The sequence below is a fragment of the Homalodisca vitripennis genome, unplaced genomic scaffold, assembly GCF_021130785.1.
Source record: "Homalodisca vitripennis isolate AUS2020 unplaced genomic scaffold, UT_GWSS_2.1 ScUCBcl_1108;HRSCAF=4325, whole genome shotgun sequence".
Lineage (NCBI taxonomy): Eukaryota > Metazoa > Arthropoda > Insecta > Hemiptera > Cicadellidae > Homalodisca > Homalodisca vitripennis.
The window spans coordinates 30404-57446 of record NW_025777241.1 but is presented as its reverse complement, the minus strand read 5'-3'; the positions used below and the strand labels follow the sequence as shown (position 1 = coordinate 57446).

The window sequence follows — 27043 nt, the reverse complement described above, 5'->3', positions numbered from 1 at the left end:
GCTACCATCAGAACAATTGCAAAGGCTGACTTTTATTTGTTTTGAATCTACCTAATAACTATACTAATAACTTTGTAAATTTTAAATCTCAAACATACTTAAAATAAATAATGTTAATCATAAAATATATGGCGGTTAATAGCTGTTAACTATCAATAAAAAATTTAATTGTTAACAAATCTAAATCTGTACAACTTAACACTTAGTCATATTTTTATACGATTCAAGAGATTTTAAAGTAATTTATTGTTATTGTTATAGGGCCTACCCACCCAATACTTTAGTTTTATACTACTTTTTCTTTCATGTGGGATTTATAATTGGAAATAAATGTAACTTGTTACTTTCATTAAGAAACATAGGTTTCTAGTTACACAGTATCAAATTTGTATCTAAAAACACTCTCTTTAACCATCAAATAGATCAGCAAGAGTTAGAGAGTTCATTGCAACAATGAACCAAGTTTATGTTTGTAAATTTTTAGAAAAAGCACTTCTAGAAAATGTTCATATTTTCGTGAAGTGAGGGGTGTAGAATCAAAAACTCACCTTCGGCTCGGGGGGGACTACTCCCCCAGTCACCAGGGATGAGTGGTTCCAACTTCGAAGTTAAGAGAAATTGGTTATTTGAATTAGGAGATAATTGTTCTAAAGTTCATGTTCGCAGTTTTATCCTTTCTCGTTAGTCGTGAAAGGATAAAACTTAACTAAAGCTCAGCCAAATGATGTGTGATATATAAAAATAACCAATGCATTTCGTAGAAAAATGAACTTGTGCTCGAGACCAATCCAATCGGACGAAAGTTAGCAGTATAACAAAGTAAGAGACTAACTTTAACTAAAAAATAGACAAGAATTTAAAATGTTTTGAATTTGAGGGTATTTTCGGGACGACAAATAGAGATTTGAGGAAGTAACAAAAACACTTTTTAAAGATATCTTAATTTGCAATAATGATATTACGTTAGATTTGATTTCCAACCACTATATCGGTCACAATTGGCCTTTGAATACAAATACATGAAATTTTGCCTAGATCTAACTAAGGTTTTTGACTTAAAACACGTTTTGTAGCTTAACAGTTAGAGTTACGAGAAAAAGTGACTGAACCTTTCTTGTCGGAAATGTAATTCTGACGATTTTGCTTTCGGATTTGAGCTACGACTTCTGGTTTGAGATACGACCAACGGTTCGGCCGCTATCGAGTCCAGAATAAAGATTCTCACGTAAAAATTAGAAAATGTTTGAATTTAAACGAGCAAAGGGTTAAATGACCTTTTTTGTAGATCATGTAATTTTATACTTATTACAAAATCTTGATTTAGGCTACAATAGGCGGTTCTGCTGAAATCGAGCCCAGAAACCAAATTATCACTTAAAAATTACCAAAATACTTCTTTTAAACGCATTGAGGATGGGGCAAAAAGTTACTTGACCTTTTTTGTAGATCTTGACATTTCCTAATTCCAATTGAAAATTTATTTTGAACTACGACCAACGGTTTGGTTAGCCACTATCGGGCCCGAGAACTAAATTCTCGCGTCAAAAGTTACAAAAAATGTTCATATAATTGCGTTTTGCGGCCAAACCAATGGAGATTGAGTAAAAAGTCACTAGGTTCCTTTTTGTAGTTCACTTTATTTCCGAATAACAATTTTACGTCAGATCCCAGCTTGCTTTAAAGGTTTGAGGGGTTTAAAAGTAAACATTTCCAAGGTTAAGACTTTTCCTGGAGGTTTCACGGTAAAAGCTACGTGCTTATCAAATTTCAAGTTTCTAACACTTCTAGAAGTGGATTAGAGTTTGTATACCTTATGAGTCAGTAAGTGAATTACACATACGGCTGTATAGGATATGGGAAATGTATTGTATATTAGACTCACTAACTCCGAAATATTATTATTTCACGCTATTTTTGCTTATTATTCTTTGTTTAGCCCTAGATCTATATCTACCTTATTTCAAGCTAAAATTCACTAGAACATATTTAAAAAATACATTTTAAATTACTAGTCAGAATCTAAACTCACCAGTTCCATGGCGTTTAGAAAGTTTAGATTTAACTTGTTCAGTTAACGAGGGATGTTGGTATTTATCGATACTGTGGCCAATCAGAATACAGCACTGAATCAACAACAGGTTTAGTTAGTTTTGGTTATGTTTTTATGCTATATTTTGGTAGTCTGTTCTACAAATTGTTTATTGTGCTTGAAAAATTGTATTTATTTTTATTGGAATATGGAGTTGTTAATTTCTCCAGTTAAGCCAGGTAATTGGATGCAATAAAAAATCCTAAGGAGGTACAAAATAATCTCAAAAGTGGAGGCCCTACAGATTTTTGGCAAAGACTGCAATGTCTTTGGTTTCAAACATTGTGTTAGTAGCACATTTAAGCCTAACAATCAATGGCATTTTAAAATTTCTAGATGTAAGAGGGTTTATGTAAAAATATTACCTAAAACATAAAAATCCCAAGAAACCGTTTGGTTACCCAGAAAAACTTACAGACACACATCTCCAGAGCACATACCAGAAACAAACACTTTTAGCAATAAAAAATGTTATGAGAAAGCTGTTAGTTAAACATTATGGAAAAAATTGGTATAATCTAGAAGATTAATGAAAATCTACCTTTGTTTTGATAGACTACCTATCTGGTAAAGACTAAATACTAAATAACGGACAACAATTTTAAATTAGGTGCAAAACTAATATTTAGATGTAGTTTAAACTAAACTACAATTAAATATTACTTATTCAATGAAACGAAAATCAATATCTAGTAATTAAACAATATTACACTATAAGGATCAAAACTCTCTAATTCCAAATCGTTAGAGGTCAAAACTAACTAACTCCAGGTGTGGTGTGAGTGTCAACACTCTCTAACTCCAAATTTATTTTATAATTTACAAGGACAATGTGTGAGTTTTGCTAATACATGTTGTAACAAAAAGCTTATATGATTATTTCAAATTGACAAGTCATTGCTTTTATTCCAAACCATGAATAAACAACCAAAACAGTTTTTCTGCCAAAATTGTTATTTTTGGAGTAAGTGAGTTTGGGTTCTACGCCCCTCAAGTAACTTTAAACTGAAATTATTTATATATGGGCATGTTGTATTTTCCTTAACTTAAATTGTGATAACTGAAAAAAATTATTTTTTACAAACTAAGCCTGTGATAACTTACCATAAGGTTATATGTAGGACTTGGATCATTATTGCTCCGAAATTCAGACTTGGCTTAGTGTTCTACTGAATGTTTTAACTTCTGTCTTTTTATTACATACCTGATAGTCTGATAAGATAATACTGACAGCAATTATTTTTTTAATTTCATATTTTATTGTTAGAAAATACAAATTATATCTAGTTTTAGAACACATTTTTACATGAGTGTGTAAACACTCTCAATAATAATTATTCAGACTTAATTTCCAGCCTTTGTATACTTTTTAATAATTTAGTCCATTTATTCAGTCTTCGAAATAAATGTCATAGTTTTCACCTCTTTCTTCATTATTTTTAGAACGGTTAGACCATGTTCTAACAACCAAAGATAGGTTTCTGAAGTTTTGATGTTGGGTATGCATTTACTGGACCGCTGACAGCATGTCGTTTTTCTTAGCAAGAGAGGACAGCTCTGCGAGTAGGGTAGGGAAGAATAGGTCTCACTTTTAAAAGGGGTTTCCACTTAGGCCTTCGTTGGACCTAGCATTTTTTCTTGTTTTCCTCATCGCTGTTTCATATTCAGAGTCCTAAAAAGTTCGTCCTCATTGAAGGTATGTTTAAACAGGTTTTGAAATGGTTTACCTTTCTGAAGCCGTAGGTAACGAAAATTAAAGCCAGTTGTTGGCTTCCCCATCGGTAGCCTTCTTCGTATTATTGACAACCTCATCTAATGCTTTGGTATTAAAAAAAACTCGTCTCTCTTCATAAGATGCACCTTGAACTATGCCTCCTTGCGTTTTGCAGTTTCGATTGTTTATTCAGTCTTCTGGAACAACGATTTAGTAGTTTTTCTAGTTAGCTCTTTCCATCATACCGAAATCGGCATCATTAGAACGGAACGGCCTAGAATAATGTATTTTTAATCAGTAGTTTCACTATTTGTTCCTGCACAAGCCCTAACATGTCTAATGGCATCTTTATATTACGGTTTTGTCCACTACAACTGTCTGAAAATAGCACATGTTTATAGTCTTTCGCATATTGTTTGTTAGGCAGCTAGAAACGTCTTATGCCCCCTCCTTTTCCTTCGATTTCATCATATACATACAAGTGGCCCACTATAATTACACTCTTATTAATACATTCGTAAATTAATATTTTTATGATTATTATCGTTATCACATTATTTGTTATATTGTACGGTATTATCATTACTGTGTTATTGTTATTTCATGTGTATTAGTATTTAGTGGGTATCTTAAGGCATATGTATTTCATACTAATTAAGGTTTGCTGTACTTTTTTATTATGTTTCAGGTTTATTATATTAAGTACGTATATTTAAGTCAAGTTATATATAAGACACTTTTTTTGGTCTTTGGATAACAGTTTGAATCTAACGTATTTTTTACTGGTGCAATTTATTTGACTGTATATACTTTGTTATTGGTGCTCAGGTGTATTTAGACTATATTTGTATCATCAATATGAACAGAGTGAGTGCATCTACCTATTAGTTCTTAAATTCTGTCGTTTAATCTTTGCATAATTCAATTAATACTTTTCAACCCTAATTCACTCACCCGTTGATAGTACTAACGATCTCCAGCTGTCATCATCACTCAGCAAGTCACAGACACTTAAATTCAATCAACATGAACCCCAAATAGCTTGGCATTGTTATTTATGCATGTAGCCTGTATATTTTAATTCGCTTCGCTTGGATTGGTATGGTTGTTTGGACGAGTGTATTATCTCGTTTCTTGTTGCTCCTCGCTACTTTAGGTACATAGTCCCGTGAGTTGTCAGTCAACGTGACAAACATCAACTTATTTTTGCATTATGATTTAGTCAAAAATCTGATAACCATGATTGTTTGACTTACTCCATACGATAGCAGTTACTGATAATAGTGGTCTTATAAGGTATGTTTTGAAAATGTAATGTTGAATTGCCTCGTATTATGTTTGGCTGCAGCTCTAAAATAGTAAATATCCCTATTCTAGTACGTATAGTAAAACAATCTGATTAACCTGACTAATATCAGCTGCAGTATAATAAGCGGGCCACTTCAGGATTGAATCAATCATATTGTAACGGAAGTTTCAATACTATCTGTAACTGCTAGCAAAGTCGAAATAGGAAGGCCTCGATCATCTAGTTTCTTCATTAGGAGAAGCCGTTTTTCAATAGTGAAAAGCTTTTTTGAATACAAAAGACTCAGCTTATTACAATGCCACCAAAGAAGAGACCTGGAAGTTGTGTGATGTCCAGTCTGTATCAAGGCTGTTATGAGATGAAGATGACGCAATTCAAATGCGACTTTACCTGTCAACGTTGGTTCCATATTAAATGTATCGGAATGCCTAAAGCTGAATACAGCAAAATACAGTAGCAACAATAATATGAAAGTGGCCGTGCTCCAGGTTGGATTGCTCCGCCCCCCCTAAAAAAGCTAAACACTCCCCCCCCCCCTCCTAGTGATGTATGGGAAAAATTGAACACCATGATAGGAAACATTGGGGATGCTCTCAATAAACAAGGTAGAGTCCCTTCTTGATCTCCCGGTCAAGATAGATGATATTGAGAAAAAATTGATAGTGTCAAGGTAAAGCTGGATGGTTTGGAAGGCTAGGATGATTGAAAGTAGTGAAAGTCGCATTGATAGCCTTGAAAAAAGAGTTGATTCTTTGGCCATCTGAACCGGCACCTTCAACCACTGATGAATATAATTTCAGAAATTAATGACCCGCGCCAAGCGCGCATTCAATCACAACGCCATGATATTCAACATTCCCGAAAGTTCCTAGTTCTTCAATTGATACCAGAAAACGTCATGATATCTCCAACGTTAAAAATTTGTTGAATTTAGTTCCAAATTGCGATACTTCCTCTGTTGAGATAAAATGCATTAGGGGTTTGGGTGTAAATCAGCTAGAAACCAAGGTTCGGCCCGTAAAAAGCAATTTTCAATGACTCAGACAAATAGTTCGAAAATTTGTTACTGTACTAGTTTTTTTCCAGGGATGCTGCAGTGAAGAATGCTTATCCCCCGACCACACTATCTTCAGTTGCTTGTATACCAGAGATCGTACTTCGGAAGAGCGAAATCATCTGAAGAAGCTCCGAGTGAACTATGCGCGCAGCTCGCAATACTGTGCGAACATCGACAGTGGAGAAACAAATTTAAACCATTAAGTAATAATTAACGGTGTTCCTACTACTATTACGGTGGTTAGTTCAAAAAAACGATTAGATTCTCACGGCATTTCCAATATTGTATTATACTATCAGAATGTCAATGGTCTCAGAACCTAAAAAAGGAGACTTTCAAGAAAGCCCGTGAATACTTGCATTTATGATATAATTTTGCTTATGTGAAACTAATCTCTCCGGAGGACATTTCTAATTCTGAACTTGAACTGGCTAACTACAATGTACAACCGTCAAGACAGATCGATTATAACACACTAGTTCCAAAAAATCTGGAGGCGGCTCTTTGATAGCTATTAACAGTGATTTCCCATCTTGGCGACTGCATTCCTCATTCACCTCTCTCGAATGTGTCTTATGTCTGCGATGAAGAGCTATACTACCTCTTTCTTACTTTTTGCAACTGTATATATTCCCACCTGATGCCTCTTCCTCAGTCTATGAGGAGTTTTTTTAGTTTGGCTACGGAAAAGAAATTTTGTCATCAGGTAAATCTTTCGATAAAATAATCATTGCTGGGGACTTCAATCAGCCAGCTACAGTTTTGGGATAGTCATCCAGTATCTCCTTTGAGCAGCTCTTCCGGGTTTCCTGGTGGGACTTGGCTTCGATTTCTGGACCTTCATCAGCTAAATACTGTCAGGAATAAGAGGGGCGTTTATCTTGGATTTGATCTTCTCCTCTGAACTCTTCAAGTGTTATTGAACCAGCTCATGATGTCTTGATTCCTTTGGAGGACCGATCATCCAGCTCTGGCTATGAACATAGGCACTGAGAGTGTGGCCGTTCAAATGGAAAATTGCAACTTGTTCCTGATCTCAGGACGCTGCGATCTCCTGTATCTCAGACGCATGCGATCTTTCCCAGCTGTATTCACTTATATAGCCAGTTTGTCACTTCTTACCCATTGGAATGCTATACTACTGGTTGTCCATACTACTAATGCGGAAACGCTTTTCAGTCACTTCTGTGATGACTCAGGAATGATTATTCTGATGAAGCTTGTCTCACAGGTAATGCTATTCTAAAAATAGGCCACAACCTCTGATCCTACTCAAAAAAAGAAAATTTCAGGCACTTAGAGGCCTCAATTACTCATTGTTTCTTTCCACTGATCCACTGATCGTAAAAAACTGATTATTCAGATAAGAAGCCTATCTCACAAACCGTTTCAAGGAAACCTCCTGTAACCTTAACCACTACGTCACTACGCGATATTTTCCAGCGCCTTAGAGCCCAATGCCGTGTTCTTGTTTCCATCAGTGTCGTACTGTTCTTGTTAGTAAAACTCAGTGTCGGTATCGAAGCTCCTGGATTCAGTGTCGAAGTTCCAGATGTCCCTGAACAACTGGTGCCTAAAATTTTTGGAGGCTATGCAGGTCAGTCAACAGGAGGAAAACATCGAACATACCCATGGTACGATTCGTCACTGAGGAATCGGTAGCGGAGCGAGATTCCTGAAAGAAATTTTGGCCGTGTTTTTGTTTCAGCTACTTCGCTACTATATTTATAGTCAGCATACTTCGCTACTAAGGAATTTTTAGTAAAAACTCACCTAGTATCGGTATTCAAATCTGTGTACGTAAACCATCCTACGAGAGTTTCACTAAAGTCTTAACAACCTGGTGCCTTTCAGTCTGAGGCCATTATATGAGCGTAAGCATATGCCAGCTAGATCCAAACAGCTAGATGCACGCAGCAGCATGGCTAAGCTGGGCAGGTCCATTCCCCATCGGTTCACCCATTAACACTCCATCGTGCAGCATTCGCAAATATTGGCAGTGTGGACTGATTTCTCCCTCATCTCGCACATTTTATATTTATTTTCACACAAATTCTTCTGGCTAAATTGGACTTCTCTAACGAATTTTTCCAGATTGCTCCTAAAGACAGGATAAAGACATAGTTCTTCCATAGGTTCACCTATCTAGGCAATAACGTAAACCCTTGCATCGAACTAGACGACCCTTGCATCGAACTACAGACCGTTATTTTTGTTATTTAACACAATGTCCAAAGTATTTGGAGAGGTCTGGTGTTGTCCCAAAGATGGACTTGAGAATTTGAGCTAAACACCTAGTAGTGCCCAGCAGCATGGCTTGAATTTGATCGCTAAAACACATAGTCCATGCGCAGCAGCATAACCTTTCCGCTCCGTGTAGATCCACAACGAGCCAATAACCCACACCATAATAACCCATGCATCAACACTTCGCAAGACCTCAGCAATTCGCAAGAGTCGGCAGGTGGACGCATATCTGGAATTTCCGCAAAAGCCTTCGCAAAAGCCTTCGTCCGGGTTAGTCACAAACACCTAAAATTGGCAAATGGACTGGACTCTTAGGATGACTTCATCCATCCAGTTCTCTCCTCCTACAATCTTCCAATCCAATATCCTTCGGTCGGTGTCGAAACGCTGATAGGTGAGGGTGTGGTACTGCTTATATCTCTCCCCACCTTTGGTGCTGAGTCAGGAGTTCCTCAAGGGTCCACATCTGGGACCTTTCCCTTTTAAACCTCTTCATCAACGACATTGGTGATGCCCTGACCGCCAAACATCTTTTATTTGCTGATGATGTGAAGCTCCTTTCCTGGAATCATCCTCGGGCCATGATGTGGACCGTCTCAGGTCGTCATTAAGGGCAGTGGAGCACTGGTGCTTTAAAAAAACGCTATGGACCGTGAACGTATCTAAAAAGTTGCAGTTATGACATTTTCCAGATCCACGGAATCCAGTTTTTCATGACTATTACCTTGGCAGCGAAAGTCTCCATAGAGTCTGGAAGATGAATGGAACCTTGGTGTCATAACTACTTCAACACTCCATCCCCGAATGAGCATGTGCGGTTCATTTGCAGGAGAGCCAACTCCACGCTTGGCTTCATCTTTCGTTTCTCTGGGGGGGGTCTGCATTCTGACTCTCTAGTTAAACATTGTAATAAGACACTATGTGGCGTTCCGCTCCTGGAGTACAACTCTTCTGTGTGTGGGCTACCGTATCACTCTACTCTCACCCTATCGGATATTGAGAGAGTCCAGGTCCCGATTCATCAGGGTTGTTGGCTGCCGAAACTGGGGTACAACTACCTTGAAGTCCAGGTACCTACTACTGAAAGTCTCACTTCCGCCTTCATGACTTAGACATTCGTAGAAGGATTCATGACTCAGTTTCTCCTCATGAAGTTGATCAATGGTGTTTGTGAGGCTGCCCTGAGCTGTTACAGGAGCTGTCCTTTTCACACTCCTGGTCGTACAAGATCCCAGGATTTGTATGAGAGGCTTCAGTGCTCTACGTTAATAACAGCAACGCAGTACGCTCCCACGCCTTTTACAACTCGGCAATGAGATAGGTGGATCTTTGGACTTTTTCTCTCCTGGTGTGGCTCGATCTCGTAGCCAGGCTGTGCGCCTTCTATTTACTGCGAACGATGGAGTTGGTGATGAGTGATTGGTGGCGCCTTTAGAGGGTCAGCATATCAGTGTTTGATAATGAGAAGTTTTATAATTACTGCTTGTTGTCTTGTTTTTTATTGCTTGTTAAAATGTTATAGATGTATTTATTGTTTGTTTATTATATATTATAAGATACATTATTACTTTTTTATTGGTTCATATAGTTGGTGTTATTTTATTTGTTTGCTGGTTATCTTTTGGATGTATTGTTGCTTGTTGTACTGTATTATAGGGATAATTTTATCTCTTGTTGTATCGGATTTAACATTTCTTATAAAATGGTGTATGCCGTGTATAAATAAATAAATAAATAAATAAATAAATAAATATTTAAATGATAAATAGTATTGCCGTTAGAGTAAATAAATAAATGTAACAACGTACACTCGTAATTAGTATGTAAGAGAAATGTAATTTAATTTTTGTTATTTTCAAAGTCATTTTGAAATGACGAAATGGATATATATTTATATACATATCTATATATAAAAGCTATAGCAGTGTATATACTATAGTAGTTATTGTAGTGTGTATTTTTCTATCTCGGTTTTATCTGGTGTTGGTCTTTGAATATAAGTGTTTGTCGTCAGCTGCCTCTTTGTACTGAACTAAACATGGAAAGTAGGCTAGGACTAGTTATTGAGAGAACTGTGAAGGGAGAGAAGTTTGTTTTGTTTAGTCCACTGATTGAGTTGTCATAAGTTGTAATGTATAAGCTTGTGTGATAGACACTTTGTTTCAGTGAATTTGTTTCGTTTCTAAACCTACAATTCAAGCTGGAAGCTATTTGAGAATACTGATATAACTCAAAATACAACATGATGATGATGAATCCAAATCCTTTGCCTGCAGTTCCTGCTGGAATTCAAAGCACTGCTGGAGCTGTTCCAGTGAAAAATGACAAAGGTAAATTTAAACAGGTGGAAAGAATATGTAACATTGGTGTACAAGTTCTAATATAAGACATCTTAAAAAATTATCTGCCCAGTTTTTCAAGAAGAGGGTTATTGGATTATGTAGTCTAGCCTACACCTGTGTAATGCATAATGAATATCATGTAACCATAATATAATATTAGCAATATTACACAAGTTCTACTTAAGCTAGGTTAATAATTTTGTTTTGCTTTTAGATATAAATCCCGCCATCTTTGAAAACATAAATGGAAAATAATACATAATACTGAAATGAGCGGAATTTTTACCCAAATTAAGGCCGCTTTTAATTACGAGCTACAAATTAATAGTTGTTATTGGGTTGAGACGAGTGCCTCCAGCCAGTCCGCACTAATGTCAATGAAAGACAAACGTCCCTTGAGATTAGTACCTGTCAGTAAAATATCAAACGTCTAGAAGGACTGTTCAGAAATATAAATTGAAAAAGTAATACAAAATAATGTATGTAAAGTGTAAAAAAAAACTTTAAAAATCGGTATCAATTTACATAAATGTGACCATGGAAAGGTATGATCATTTTTTTTGCCTGAAAACAATATTGAAGAAAAAATTCGTCGGCAACGAAAATCAAAGGAGCTACAATTTTTTAAATCCTCTGAAAACTCCGTTTTGGACAGTTTCCTATAGCTCCGCGTCTGCTCAAACTCAGTATAGCCAGATTTTAAAAAACCGATTATCATACCAACAACGAGAAATTATCGTACTTTCATATAAAATGTAAATATAACAGAGGACGACTTATTGAATGGCAGTGGGTGTTTGGTGGTATAGACCGCACCACACACGAAACATTTTTAGTGCCGGTAGATAAAAGGGACAAGGAAACTCTGTTAAAGGTCGTGGGAGTGTGTGGGTGTGTGCACATATGTGTGCTTGTGTGTATGTATTGAAGTTCTACATGTAAACCTCCCAGGTTATTAATAGTAGTGCTAAGGATCTTTCCTTGATATGCACACAAAATCTTTTTCAGGCAGGAATGGGGGGGATATATGATAATATCATTGTGAATGGACAACTCTAATAATCTATTAATCCATAATTTGTTTACAGGTGAATTGTCTATGCAGAAAGTAAAAGTCCATCGTTATGTATCCGGTAAACGGCCAGAGTATGCCCCAGTCTCTAGCAGTGAGGAAGAATCAGAGGAAGAAGATTTTGTTGAAAAGAGAGTAATTGCAGCATCTGCAGGAATTACTACAGCAACTACTAGGAGTAAACCTCTGAGTGAAGATGAAGAAGATGATGACGAAACCCATGTTGATGATCCTCGACTTCGACGACTTAAGGGTAGACGATTTGAAGACAGCCGAGTTGAAAGTGATGAAGAAACAAAAATTGAAAGACACAGGTTGGTTTTAGATCTTAATATTAGGAAATATATGATTCCAGATTTATTTAGTCATTAAAATAAATATACATATGCAGTGTGTATACATAATCTCTCAAATATAGCTATAGGCTACATTACAGATCATAAATACCTGCTTTGACACAGGATAATAAACAAATAAATGAATACAAAACTTTGCAAATTTAACAGTGATTTGTTTTTGGTGGAGCAACCGAGTAATGTCGCTGTGGTGGGGAGAGTTGGAATAAAATAGTACAACCCGGAGTCAAATCTGTGACAGCATCAGATTCAAGACGCTGCACTTAGAGGAAGGTGAACTGGAGTTAAAATCAACATTCAAATTGAATTAACCTCAACATAGCTACATTATATGTACTTAGGGAGAGATAGATTTTTTTGTACTTTTTATTAAGAGACAATTCTCTGTCAAAGCTGTTAAATATAGACCATCTTGGAATGTTTCTCTTAGTTTCTTAACTATAAAGAATAAAAAAGAATATTCTTGTAGACTTACGCAATTACAATTTGTAGTAGTATAATTTAATCTAGAATGAACTCTTTGAGGTCTGAGGGCATGTTGGCACATTGTGACGTAAGCAAGAGACAAAACCATTGTAGATTATACACTCCATATGAAATTTTTGTGATGATTCATGCATTTTCTGGTATCGTTTATATTTTTTACGATCATCTTGTAATTATTCAATACTTTAATGCTTTGGCCATCTGTTAGTTGTATGTAAAGTAATTTTCATGTCATTTAAGAGTTCTCATAAGAGTATACATTCACTTATAAACTTTAGTGAATGTAATAGTGACAAAGGACAAGCGTTATTTCATATTATGAGCTGCTAAAATCTACAGTTTTGTGTAAAATACTCCGAGAATTAATAAGTAGATTGAAATTTGTGCAAATCTCATTTACTAAGTTCTTAAATTTCTAACAAAAACATGTTCTTTGTATTCCAGACACATTCATGAACCAGAAATTTTAGATGAGGATGAATCAGATGATGAGAGAGCAAGAAGAAGAAGGGGTGAAAGCAGTGAGGAAGAAGAAGAGGAAGATGAGCTAAGTGATGAAGAAATAGAAAGAAGAAGGTTAATGCTCAGACAGAAAGTCTTGGAACGTAAAGATGACCAAGTTAGTATTTTTTATAGAAATTTGAGAATGAATCCATGGGGAAAAGAACAGTGTATTTTATTGAGCTTTTGTTATTACTTATTAAATTATGAATCACAGATTCAAGATCCAAATAATATTATTGAATGATATTGTGATTATATTTATTCCCACTATGATATAATTAATTCATTTCAGTTCATTTGTTAGAAATCAATTTGTGTACTTTATGTTTAATTTACATAATTGGTTAAATATGTAGTTCTTATTAAAAGTAGCTAAACCATTTTTACAGTACAAAATCTTCCTTAAACCTTGCATGCATGTATTGTATTTTTAGCTAGTTAAATAAATAGAAAATGCTATTTTTAAAGAATTGAATAAGTTTAATTATTTTTAAGTAAATACAAATTTGTAATAACTTTGGAACTAAGTAATTATTTAGTAAAACATAATATTGAAATAAAACCTAAAGTACTCATTCTATTCAACAATGTTAATGAAACATAAGAAACAATTTTGTAAATAATAGTTGTTTGAGGTTGTTGTTTTGTAAGTACATTTTATAATTTCAGGAAGTGGAAATATTAGACAAGGAGGATGAGGGCCACACTCCTGAGGAAAGTGCTGAGGAGTCATCAGAGTATGAGGAATATTCAGGTACAGTCCTGTTGTTACTTGTTTTTTAGTTTTAGTTATACAATGCATGAATGTATATTTTACCCTTAAACAATGGTATATATTTAGTTTTATACAAATCAAGTTTCTAAAAATCATTTACAGATTGGGTTAGTATTGTGGTCTTGTTGTAGCTTATATGCTATTAAGCAATAAATGTTTGTTATTTAGTTTTGTTTATTTAAAATGCTTTTACATACTTAAAACCAAAGACAGAAATTTAAGTTAAATCAGCGTCACCCAATTATATAAATATTTGATTTTTGGTTGGTTGTAACTTTTAGCCCCTTTACCTTGTTTTCTGACTCTGATCTATTAATTTTTACTGTTTAGTGAGTAAATGTAAAGAACAAAAAGTATGAACAACAAATAAATAAAGTGCTGATAGACATATAGTTATTGTATTGGTTGTGTAAACATTGTATTTTGTATTTCAATTTGAAAAATATCTGTTCAGGATAAGGATTGGCACAAATGTTGTTTCATTCATTAGATATTAAAACATCATCTGATTTTTTGTAATGGATAAAAATAAGGTTTGGATTTAATGATTCAACGAACGAGTGATTTTTAATCAAAATCATCAACTCTATTTTGTAGCCTATATTTTAACAAGTATGTCGTCAATAGCAGTAATTTTATTTTGTTCACAGACTTCTAGTCGTTTATTTTGAAATACCAAGTACCATTCAAACTGTAACTGTTTTTTTATACATTTTTGTTTTGAATCAACTGAAAATTAAAGAAATGTTACAGATTCTGAAGAAGAAACGGGACCCAGATTGAAACCAGTATTTGTACGTAAAAAAGATCGTGTAACAGTTATTGAAAAGGAAAAGGAAAAAGAGAAACAAAAACTAATAGAAATAGAAGCAAAAAAAATGGCTGAAGAAAGAAGACGGTACACCTTAAAAGTATGTATGTCTTTTATACATTGAGTAGTTCATATTGCTACTTTGTAGACAAAGATGTAGCAATGGTTTTGTAGGCAATTTGAGTATATATGAAGAATAAATTTGTACATATTTAGTAGTTAGTTGGCTTTGAAAATAGTATCCACGCCAATGATATGTCACCTCCAGCCATGATGTCATGAATGGTGGTTGTTAGAATATAGAATAGAATAGAATATATTTTATTGCGTTGACAATATATATTACATTGTATTGCAATAGTCAAATACCAATTTTTTACGGTATTTATCTTAAAAACTAAATCCATTCACTCGACTTTCCATACAGTTGCACGCAGGCACACATTCATACACAATGTTGTCTTGCAGATGTAGATATTTAATCATTGCATTTGATTTTGAACATTTTTTCACAAGTTTTGAGATATACAAATTCGAACCAAGCAAACTTACTTATTTTGATGGTAAAATTTTTCAAAATATTCTCCCTAACAGTTTACACAACTCTGGTACTTGTTCACCTCAACCACTGTTGTTGTTTCATGCCACTGTTTTTCTTCCATCATATGTAGCTCTTCTCCATAAATTGCATCAGCATCTTCAATCATTGTAATCACTTCTCACAAAATAGATTTTTCAATGTTGAAAAAAGGAAAAGTCACGAGATGTCAAATTAGGATTGTGTTGTGGGTGAGTAAGTAATTGAAGCTGAGGCTGTAAAACGAAATCTACGATTCTAGGAAACATGTCTTTGTTCTTAAATAGCTATTTCTCTGAACCTCTGCAAATCTCTTTATAATAGGTTCTTGGATCACTCTATATTATCATGCAATCTCCAAAAATTAAATAATGACATATTGGATTGATGGTGAGTTTTTTTGGTTATAATCAAGTTAAAGCTATTAGCATTCGAAATTCCAGAATCTGGAATTGATTTAAAATTCTGGGTCAGATTCCATATTTGGGAATTCTGGATTTACCCATTACTAGTTATGGCAGTTCAACATTTTTAATTAATTAATTTTGAAATAGGAACATTTAAAAGTGTATTTATATACATATTGAAATGTGAAAATTTAACAGTTCATGTTTATTTTTTTAACTCTGTGAAATGTCATACACACCTTGCTGTGTAGATTGAATTCCTGCTGGAAATCTATATCTCTATCCAACTATTGTTAAGCTTTATATTTGTTAATATGTCGATTTCAACTATAGAATGAGTCCCCTCAGTTGTCAAAAACCTTAAGACTAAAACTTGCAAAATATACGTGTAATATCAGTAGTTGTAATAAGGAAAGATTGCCATTTTCTGGTACAATTTTCTACAAAACATATATCTTTAACCCTTTTAGCCCCGGCGTCCGATATACCGGACGTCTCGAGAATTTAATGTAGCTGGCTAATAATATGTCCAAATGCCATCAGTTTCGGTATAGTAGTCGGTGAAGAAACCGACTACATGCAAAAACAATAAACCTTCCAATTGGCATCGTATTTCGTCGTCATTGAGCGTAGTTTATTTGTCGATGTCAGATGTCAGACGACTTCAGTTGCATTGTTGTTGTATGCTGACTTATAACCTCAATTAGTTTGCGTGATTGAAAGCGGTTGTTTTTCGTGTGATTTATTGTATTATTAGTAAAAAAACATTAGTAAACGTCGTAGAGAAAAGTTACCAGTGAGTGAAAACACTTTGATAAACACTGGTACTTTGGCATTATACCAACCACACCCATACATGAATCGTTATTTGACATTTTGCTTCTACTGATTACTAGATTAGCGTAGTAGAACAATATTTCGTCAATATAAAACAGGAATTGTCTTATCGCAAACCCCTCCCCATCCTCAGACAGAGGTCAAAGTCGAGCGGTCTCGTAGATAAGTGATTGCAGAGTCCCGCCGCGCGGCCTGCCGTAATCGGGATTCTCGAGAAAGATAAGATAACAGCGACAAAAATACCGATCACAATACCTGGAAATTCTTGTTGATTAATGGAATGTTAGTTCTGTTACTCAACTACATCGTTTTATAACGTTCTAAGTTCATTGAAAAAGGTTTAAGCGTTGGGGGCATATAACGGAATCTTACCCCATTCCCAAAGTACCATAAAATGTATATATTGTAAATATTATTTCTTTTACTTTTTTGAAAAATTAAACAAGTTTTAGTCTTACAAACCATTACAATTAGTTTGTGTTATTTTACAATTGTTATTATTTCAAAAGTGCAAAAACAAGTAAACATATCTGTATACTTCTACTGACGTGTATGTGGAAATATGAAGAAGTGCTTATGCAGCAATACAATTAATTGGATATATCTCCTGCATTTATCAAGGAAAGTTCTTAAAATTTTGTGTGTGTAGTAAGAAATATGTGTACAACAAAATTGCTTCATTTTTCAGGGGCTACAATTTTTTTTTCTACTGTTTATGTATGTCCAAACTATAAAAAATTAAAAAAATAAAAAAAATTTTATGTATAAATACGCTAAAAAAAAACAAATCATTCTGTAAAAGTACTTTTTAACTATTAGATCTAAGAGTACACTTATTTTTGAACAATTTAAAACAAAAACCTAAAAATTATCTTCAAAAATAAGAAAACTAGATGAATTTTCCCTCAATTCTGCACTACGGTCCCTTATCGCCATGGCTTTCTGGCAAGTCCATGGAAAAATGGCTGGGGTTTAAAAGGGTTAATACTACATTTTTTACAGATGGTTGAGGAAGAAATTCGTAAAGATTCAGCAAAACCAAAAGGTTTAAATGATGAACCTGCATTAAATGATGTAAATACAGATGACGAAAATGATGAAGTTGAATATGAAGCTTGGAAACTTCGTGAATTAAAAAGAATAAAAAGAGATAGAGAAGAAAGAGAAGCGTAAGTTATACTGTGTTATTTTAAATAGTATTTTTATAAAAATTAGTAATAATAAAACCTTATATTTAGATTAAGCTTACCAATAAATGCACAGAAAACATACTCACAACTTCACAATTAGTTTTAGGGAGATGTGACTTAGTTGAAATTGTAATTTTGTGAAGTACTGAATGATAATTTAGTCAGGGACTTTGACTCAAAATTGATGTATCATGATGGGAGAGGGAGGAAGGGGGAGGCAACTAGATAGCATCCATCCCATGAAAATCTTGGTACTTAATCTTTCATGTTCCTGGCCTTGCCAAATGGACACAAAGTGATGATAACCCTCTGTTCTAGGTAGGAGAGATGTTTGTTTTTAAGTTGCAGAAATCCATAAATAGAAATTTTTACCCAACTACCACTTTTTACCACTATTTTGTTGCTTCTATTCATTTATTATGTAGCTGATTAAAGCATTTTGTTGAATTGGCATTGAATAGTGCTTTAATAACAAAGCAAGAGTATACCACACTAAGTGTCATTTAACGAGCTGCACTGAGGCTGCATGCAAAATGATTATTGAGAGGAATATTGTATAGACAGACTGACAGGCAGAAATAAAGTTTCTCTAGCCCCTCGAATGATAGGCAGACTTCACTAATGCTTAACCAATAAATAGAGATAATAGAGAGTTATAAAATACAATAACAGTGTTACTATTACAAAATAATTAAAAGATTGGGACAATGAAAAAATTTTAAATAATTATTGAAATTAATTTGTTGAATATTTTTCAGTGATTATATAATACTAATATTTTAATCCTTAACTCAGAATTTTAATGATGTGATAGATCAAGACCAATAACAACTGAAATATAACGAGAGATCAAAAAGCAAAAATTTATTTAGGATATGTATTTCTCATAGAAATGTCTGTTATACGAACCCTCTTATTTTCTTAATACTGTAGTATATTTTTATATTATGTATATAATGTTATAGACTTGAGCAAGAGCGACTTGAGATTGAGCGAATGCGGAACATGTCAGAAGAGGACCGTAGACAAGAGTTGCGCAACAATCAAAAAATTATCACCAACAAAGCCACAAAAGGCAAATACAAATTCATGCAGAAGTATTATCACAGAGGAGCTTTCTTTCTGGTAAGTCTGCACCAAGTTGCCACAACATTCACCAAATGAAACTAAATCATTAGCCAATACTATTTTGACACTATCAACCCTAGAAATTGCAGTCACAGATTTTTGTGATAATGGTCTTTTTGTAATTGGCATTGCTGGATGTTTGTAGATATGACCCATGTAAGACATGACTTGTGAGAAAATAAATATTCTCCGATCACTTTACAAATTATGAGGCTCTGAAGAAGAATATCACTGTTTATGTCAATATACAGTGTATCCACGAAAAAGTATGAAGTACATTAAAAATATTAATGACAACATTGTCAGTTCATTTTTATTAAGTGTCAAAGAAATAAATGTTATTTTCAGTTTAGATTGTTTTGAATTTAAGAAGATAAGGTGTTGATGACTAATGTGCGTATTATGCCTCATTGATGTGAAAGTCAGTGATCCATTAAATGGTCACTACAATACTATTAGTGGTTTACTGAGAATCTCTGATAACAGGAATTCTACTATTAATTATTGCATATTAGTTGCACTTATCACCTACCACTTTCTGTTGTCTCAAATGACATTTGTTATCTTGGGGAAGAAAAAATGTTTTTGTAAAAATCTGGTAAACCAAAATTTCTGTAGCTATTTTCTAGCATTAATGAATAACTAATTAATTAATTATTGGTTAATTTTGAATTTATATTATTCCTTTACAACAGTTTAAAAATTAGTTTAATACTACAAACAAAGAACTCTTGGTTTCTTGAAAAGTATTGGTTATTGTTGGACATGAGGATTGATTGAGAAGTCCATGAGAACTGAGGTTATTTTCAATTAATTATATCTAGATCAATCTGCATTAACACAGTCCACTGTAAGAAAAATTCACAGAAATTTTCATAGGCTGGTGGTGTATCTGATAAACCCAAGTCAGGGTAACAAAAAACACCCATTACAAATGAGAAAAAGATTTACTTTTGAGCGAGTATGGAAATCCCTGCTCCCCCATGACAAAATTGGCATTATAACTCATATGTGCGTATAATTTGTTCATACCATAATAAAAGCTGAAAAATTCCTTTTTTATAAAATAAAGCTTGCTGTGGTTTAAATGATATCTTTAAAGATTAGGTTGGTGGATGATGTCTACAAATATGTGTGAATAGTCTTCACTTTTATTTTATATATTTATATCATAAGCTGTACAGTATATGTAATTGAAAATATCTCAGATTCTGAACTAAAACATTTGACAATGAGTACAGACTGCTAGCTTCCTGCACAGCAGAGGTTCGGTAGTGTTGGTAATTGATCTACTTTCTGCAAATTAATCACCTCACTTACGAGTGAAATAACTCTACACTAATAATAATTGTGTAGACTATAATTAATGGTTTTTATTATTTTCTTTTATAATAAGGATATCTCACAGTTTGTGTCCAATGCTTTGAAATAGTTCATAATTATTTACTTTCATAAAAAAAAAAAAATAAAAAAAAATGGCAGACTACTATGAGTTTTAGAAGTAACTCACAACATTCATTCAAGTTGGTTGTCTCTTCCATGCGAAATATTTTGTTACCAGTTGTATAGTACAAAATATTTTGTATCAAATCAACCTAACCTGTGCAACGTTACATATTTAAAATAATCACCCAATTTTTAAGTTTTTTTAAAATTGCTACACCTACAAGATCTGCTCTAAATCTAAATTTGATATAATTCTTTTGCATATGTATTTGTTAAATACCCTTTTTATATTGATTGACTCGGCCTACACTGAGTGAAGTGCCAACTTCAAATTATGACTTCCACAAAATCCACTATTACAGAGCCAGTGGTACCATGTATAATTCAGTATCAAAAATAAAACAGTAGAATTATAATTGGTACATCATTGTAACTTGAAAATATCTCATTGTTTTTCAGTGTTTGTAAACACTATTACTATTTGTAAGATAATTTTTATATAATCAATCATGTAGGCTGTTAAAATTCTGTTTGCATAAATAGAAAGAAACAGAATTTTACTTTCCAATATTTCAAGCTTTTTATCATTTTACATAAAATTTGTTAGGGAAGAAACCTTTTTTATTTTATTTTATTAATTATGGTTGGCATAATGAATTCAGATGGGGAAATCTCAATTTCTTAAGTTGTGTATGTACCTCACTGTGCGAGAGGTATCAAAATAAGAGCACTTTCATAAAATTAACAATATTACAATAAATCTTCAATAACACATAAGATGTCAATGCGTCAGAAGTAGGGTTAAAAATTACTTTTATTATGTTATTACTACTTTAATCAGAACAGTGGTTAAATTAGTATAGAAATTATTTTATACTTAGAAATGTTTTAATTTTATTATTTACATTTAATATTGATTAATGTATTGTTTTGTTTGTTGCAGGATAATGAAAATGAAATCTTCAAGAGGGATTTCTCTGCTGCTACATTGGAGGATCACTTTGACAAAACTATTCTTCCTAAAGTCATGCAGGTGTGTAGAAATATCTTTGTAGTCATTGAGAAAGTGTAACGGGTGTGCAATGAATAGTTAGCCAGATTCAGAATATTCTATACACTTTAACTCACAAATTAATCATAGGCCTATTAATTTGTTGTAGTTGGAATAAGGTTAATAATGCAGATGTTTCTAAGAGAATGTTCTTACAATTTTTAATGTAAGAAAATTATTGTATTGTGTCTCATTATTGAAGGACATTTTACTTCAGTGGATAGTATATGAACAATTTATTAAAGACCCAAAGGTCTTTAAAATTCTTTGGGTGTAAAAAAGACTTTACCAACAGTATTCATTCTTAACATGTCTCTGACCTAATTCTGTTAAGCTCAAATTGGTATTTTTTAGTGTTTTAATTAAAAATCAGTAACGTTTTCACTGGAGAATCATGATGTTTTCTTAAAATTGTCTTTAAGAAAAAATTGTTCAACCCTACAGAGAAGTACAAATACACTTGTATATTTATGTTTTAATTTGAAGATATAACAATTATTTTATTTGTGATTTTTCTGCATTGATTGTAGTATATTAAAAAGGCAAATATAAGTGTAAATATATCCTGAAATGTTAAGTAATATGGATAAGATATGGTTGACTTGTACATAAAATATATGAACAATAACTTACAAGGCTTTAAGGCAATGCTAATATATAAAATCATCCTACTATAGGCCTATAAGTGAAGTGAAGTATACAATTTTAATTTCTTTTAATTGCAATTGAAAAATTATAATTCACTGCTCATTTATATTTACTTGCACTAATTTAACAAAATAATAATGTTACATCAAAATTATTACATTAAATCAAAATATTGTTACAAAACACTTTTCGGCAATAACTTGCACTAGAATAAAGGGTAGCAGATCACATAAAAATTTTCTTGTCTGACTGTCTGCAATAACGCTTGATAGAAAGATCCTTGTAAATAGGTTGCACTTGGTCTAAGGTAGAATATTAATTTTTAATTATTAACTTTGGGTCTAAAGGTTAACACTTCAAACATATTTACATTGGTCTTATGGGTAACCATGAAAGCAACGAGCAAATCTTTTAAATTTGTAAAAAAACTGACTACAATTATATGGCATTTTATCATGCGACATAGTGACATTTATGAAGTTACTTTGTTGTTGGATTAGTTGGTAAGACTTTCCATACGTTTTGTCGGGTGCTTTGATATTCCGTTGTATTTCCTTCTGTAAGTTGAGTGAAAATACTGCTCTGACTATATCAGATATGATTGGTATGGTCACTCCATAGATATCATACATTAGAGGATCAATAGAATGTCTACAAATTTATTGTTTGTGGAAAGGTTGAACAGCTTATTTACTGATAAAACCAATGTCATCATCATCATCATCATCATCATCGTCAGAACGTTTCCGTTCTCACGGGTCATCGTACACAGCCTCCTCCACTTTAGTCTATCGTTCCAGGTCTCCTCCTCTTCATCCACCTGTATTTTCTGTAGTCCCCTTCTCTCTATGTCTTTTCCACACTTGGTTCCTCCCCATCTTCCTCTCGGTCTTCCTCTTGGTCTTCTTCCTCCTTCCTCTCCTTCTCCAGTGCTTCTAGGCATTCTATTATCTCCCATCCTCTTCACATGCCCCATCCACTGTATTCTTCTTCCTTCCATTGTCTCTTGCAGTGAAACTACCTTCAATCTTTCTCTGGTTATTTCGTTCCTTATTCTATCTCTTCTTGTAGTCTTCTCTATCCCTCTTAAAAATCTCATTTCTGCAGCTTGCAATCTGTTTAAAATCATTTTTAGTCCACGTCCACGTCTCTGCTCCATATAATAAAATTGGTTGGAAATAAGATTTATACATCAATACTTTTGATTCTTTCCCAATGTTCCAACTCCACACAATCTTCTTTACCATATTGAAAAACTTTCCACTCTTCCATATTCTGTTTCCTATCTCTTCTCTTATTGTGCCCCTATCTGTTATGATACTTCCTAAATAACAGAATTCCTTCACCTTTTCAAGTCTTTTTCCTTCAACTAACACGTCTTTGTTATTTCCATCCCTTCTCTCTACTTTCATTACTTTACATTTTTGTATGTTCATCTCTAAACCATATTTTCTTCGCCACTTTTGCCCATTTGTTTAACTCTCGTTCTAACTCTTCTTCCCTATTTTCCCATATCATTATGTCATCCGCATATGCTATTGTCCTAAGTTCTTCTGCTCCTCTGTTTCCTTGTACTTCTAGAATAATTTCATCCATTATAATATTGAAAAGGAAAGGTGACAATATGCTTCCCTGCCTTACTCCTCTCTCTGTTTTAAAAGTATCTGTATATTTTTTCTTCAATTCTTACCCTGTTTTTACATATGCCGTACAGGTTCTTTATTCTTTCTACTATTCCCTCACGCAATCCTCTCTTTCTCATACTCTCCCATATCCTTTCTCTCAGTAACCTTATCATATGCCTTCTGTAGGTCTATAGACGCTACCATTGTATCTTTTCCGTATTCCCCACCTCTTTTCTAACACTTGTCTCATCACAAAAATAGCATCCACCGTTGACCTACCTTTCCTAAAACCACATTTTTGCTCCTCTCTTCCTGTTTCTTCCAGTACTGGTCTAATTTTCTGCAACAGTATTTTTTTCATAAATTTTTTTTGTGTATGGCACAACAAAGTTATTCCCCTGTAATTCTCGCATTTTGCTTATTGCCCTTCTTAAAAAATCGGCACTATTATTCCCATTTTTCCAGTCTACTGTATCTTCTTTTCCTTCCAAATCACTCTCATCACTCTGTACAACCATTGAATTCCCAATGGGCCCCGCCCGCCTTTATCATCTCAGCCGTCAGCTCGTCTATTCCCGCAGATTTCCCCTCTTTCATCTCTTTAAACCGCTTTTTCCAATTCGCACATACTAAAATCCTCTTCATCTTCTGTCTCCTCTGTCATATCTCTTCTTTCCCTCTTCATTTTCTGTTCCTTCCAGTAGTTCCTTAAAATACTCTTTCCACGTCTTCAAAACCTCTTTCTCCTCCCATTTGATTTCCCCTGAAACATCCACCACCTTAGTCAACATTTCTTTAGGTTTCGTCTTGTTCCTTATCACCCCATAAAAAATCTTCTTATTTCCTTTGAAGTTTGATTTCAGTTTTTTCTTCAAAATCCTTCCATGTCCTCTCCTTTGCCTCCTTCATCATCTTTGCTGATTGCCCTTGCAAGTCTCTTCCATTTTATCCCTCTTTTCGTTTGACCTATCCTTAAAACCATTCTCGCCAAGCTCTATTTTTGTTTTTAACTGCTTCAGCAATTCTTTCATTCCACCAAGGGGTCTCTTTATCCTTTCTTTTACCTGAAGTTCGTCCACATGTTTCTTCTGCAGCTTTGACTATAGCATTCTTGAAATTTGTCCATTCCTCCTCTCCTGTTTTGACCTCCCCCATGGGTATCGTTCCTCTAATGTTTATTTACAAACTCCTCTCTAACTTTTCGTATCTTTTAACTTCCATGTCTTGATTCTTGTTAGTCTTTTGCATGTATCCTTTCCAAACCTCATTCTTTGAAAATCAGCTACCACCAGCCTGTGATCTCCTCCCATACTTTCACTGGGTATAACTTTTACATCTGCCATGTATGGCTGCAGGCATTTCCCCACTAATATATAATCTATTAAACTTGGCTGTTCACCATTCCAATTGTATCTTGTGTATTTGTGGCTATCCCTTTTCTTGTTCCAGGTGTTCCCTATCACTATATCATTCCTTAAACAAAAATCCAGTAAATTTTTCTCCTTCTAAATTCCCTTGTTCCTACTCCATAACATCCCATTACCTCTTCATATCCTTGTCTAAACTTACCCACTTGTGCGTTAAAATCCCCAATTATTATTGTTCTCTCTTCTTTTACTTGTCTTTCCAGATCCTCTTCAAACTCTCTCTTCTCATCGTCCGTGCATCCTGTTTGTGGTGCGTATACCTGTATTATGTCCATTATCTCCCCCTCCATTCTGACCGTAACCTTAATAATTCTTTCACTTACCACATCCACTTTCATCACTCTGCTTGTCATCTTTTTGTCCATGACTATAGCTACTCCATTTTCTTCTTCCAATTTCTCCTCCAGACCACCAAATCCTGTATCCCTGTCCCACTTCTCTACTTCCACTACCTTTCCACTTTGTTTCACACTGATTCCCATTATGTTTATTCTTCTTCTCTTCATCATCTCTACTACCTCTTCTAACTTGTTCCTAAGCGTCACAACATTTAATTGTACCAAATCTTAACCTTAAACAATTGCCGGGTCGTTGCCGTAAATTTCCATCCTTTCCGAGGCTGTTCTTATTTTTGAAAGCAGTTTTATCCACTACCACCGGCTTGCTAGACCTGACGTAGCTTCACCAGAGCCCCGTTTAGCCGTCTCTTTGAGCCGTTGCCCGTCCCTCACGACGAGGACGAGGGGTTGGACTTAGAGGGACAATGTATCTCAGTAATTTACTGGCAACAATGTATTTAAAATTTTATTTGTAACTATTTTATATGTAACATTTGAATCAATCTTTAGGCCCATTTCTTTGTTCATATACCAGGAAGAAAGTGTTTTATGTTGTTGCAGTAATTAAAAAAACTAAAAATACAATAATAGACTTTACTTAATTTAGTTATATTCCCCATATTTTACTGATTGAAGATTAAACTTTTTTTAAGAATGATGCAAAACCTATTGGCAATTTATAAATATATCTTGCCAGAAGTGAAATATATTATGTGTGTGTTTATATATTATACCTAGGACTTTATCCACTGAATGCTCAGATGCTAGTCAGTAGACGAAATATTAGCCCAGTTCTTCAAAATGTAGTTATACAATTTTGCAGTCAAATATTTAAATTGTGTAATAATATGAAACTAGTATATAAATGGGATAAGTAGACCCTTTTGGACGATATCGCTGCAATTGTTGTAAGCATATTAATTTAACTTTCAATGCAACATTAAAACAAAATGGCTAAGAACTCCAGAGCGTGAATAAGCATTTTGACATGTTAGAATAAATTACAAGATAGATAAAACTGTTGTAAAAACATCAATACTTTAGATTTACCTAAAATAACATGTAAGATACTTAAGTTTTGCTAATATTAGTGCAGAGCTGTTTATTACATTATGTTTGATGGTTGGTGCAGGTCAAGAACTTTGGCCGAAGTGGCCGCACTAAGTACACTCACCTGGTGGATCAGGACACAACACACTTCGAGTCACCTTGGGTGTCTGAAACGGCTCAGAACCTCAAGTTTCACCACAATCAGGCAGCTGGCATGAAGCAGCTCTTTGAGAAGCCCAGTGTTTACAAGAGAAAACAAACTTAGATTTTTAACTTTTATGACTTTTGTATATAACAGTATAATATAAAAAAATATTAAATTAAACATTCTTATGACTAGTATTTATTTCTTTTATTGTAAATTATTGTTATTATTATTTATTGTAATTTCTTATGACTAGTATTTATTTTTTTATGTTTCTTGCAGGTTTGTGAAAAATTGTTCTGTAATTTTTAGAAAATTGAAAACAATTAAGTGCTTTTACGGGTTTTTGCTGTACTGTACAACTTGAAGTCTTCCCTCCCATCCCATAACTTTTATAGTGCTTATAAGGTTA

The 27043-nt window shown here is 33.9% G+C and overlaps 1 protein-coding gene across 1 annotated transcript; it reads left to right on the top strand.

The window, feature by feature from the left end:
* Positions 1 to 10463: 10463 nt before the first annotated feature.
* On the top strand, positions 10464 to 26828 carry LOC124371215 (microfibrillar-associated protein 1-like). Its single transcript, XM_046829547.1, has 9 exons — positions 10464 to 10746; positions 11847 to 12144; positions 13117 to 13291; positions 13846 to 13930; positions 14705 to 14862; positions 17586 to 17752; positions 18739 to 18898; positions 21291 to 21380; positions 26569 to 26828. Exons 1-9 carry the CDS (start codon positions 10659 to 10661, stop codon positions 26749 to 26751), a joined length of 1404 nt encoding a protein of 467 aa, XP_046685503.1. The 5' UTR covers positions 10464 to 10658; the 3' UTR covers positions 26752 to 26828.
* Positions 26829 to 27043: the final 215 nt, after the last annotated feature.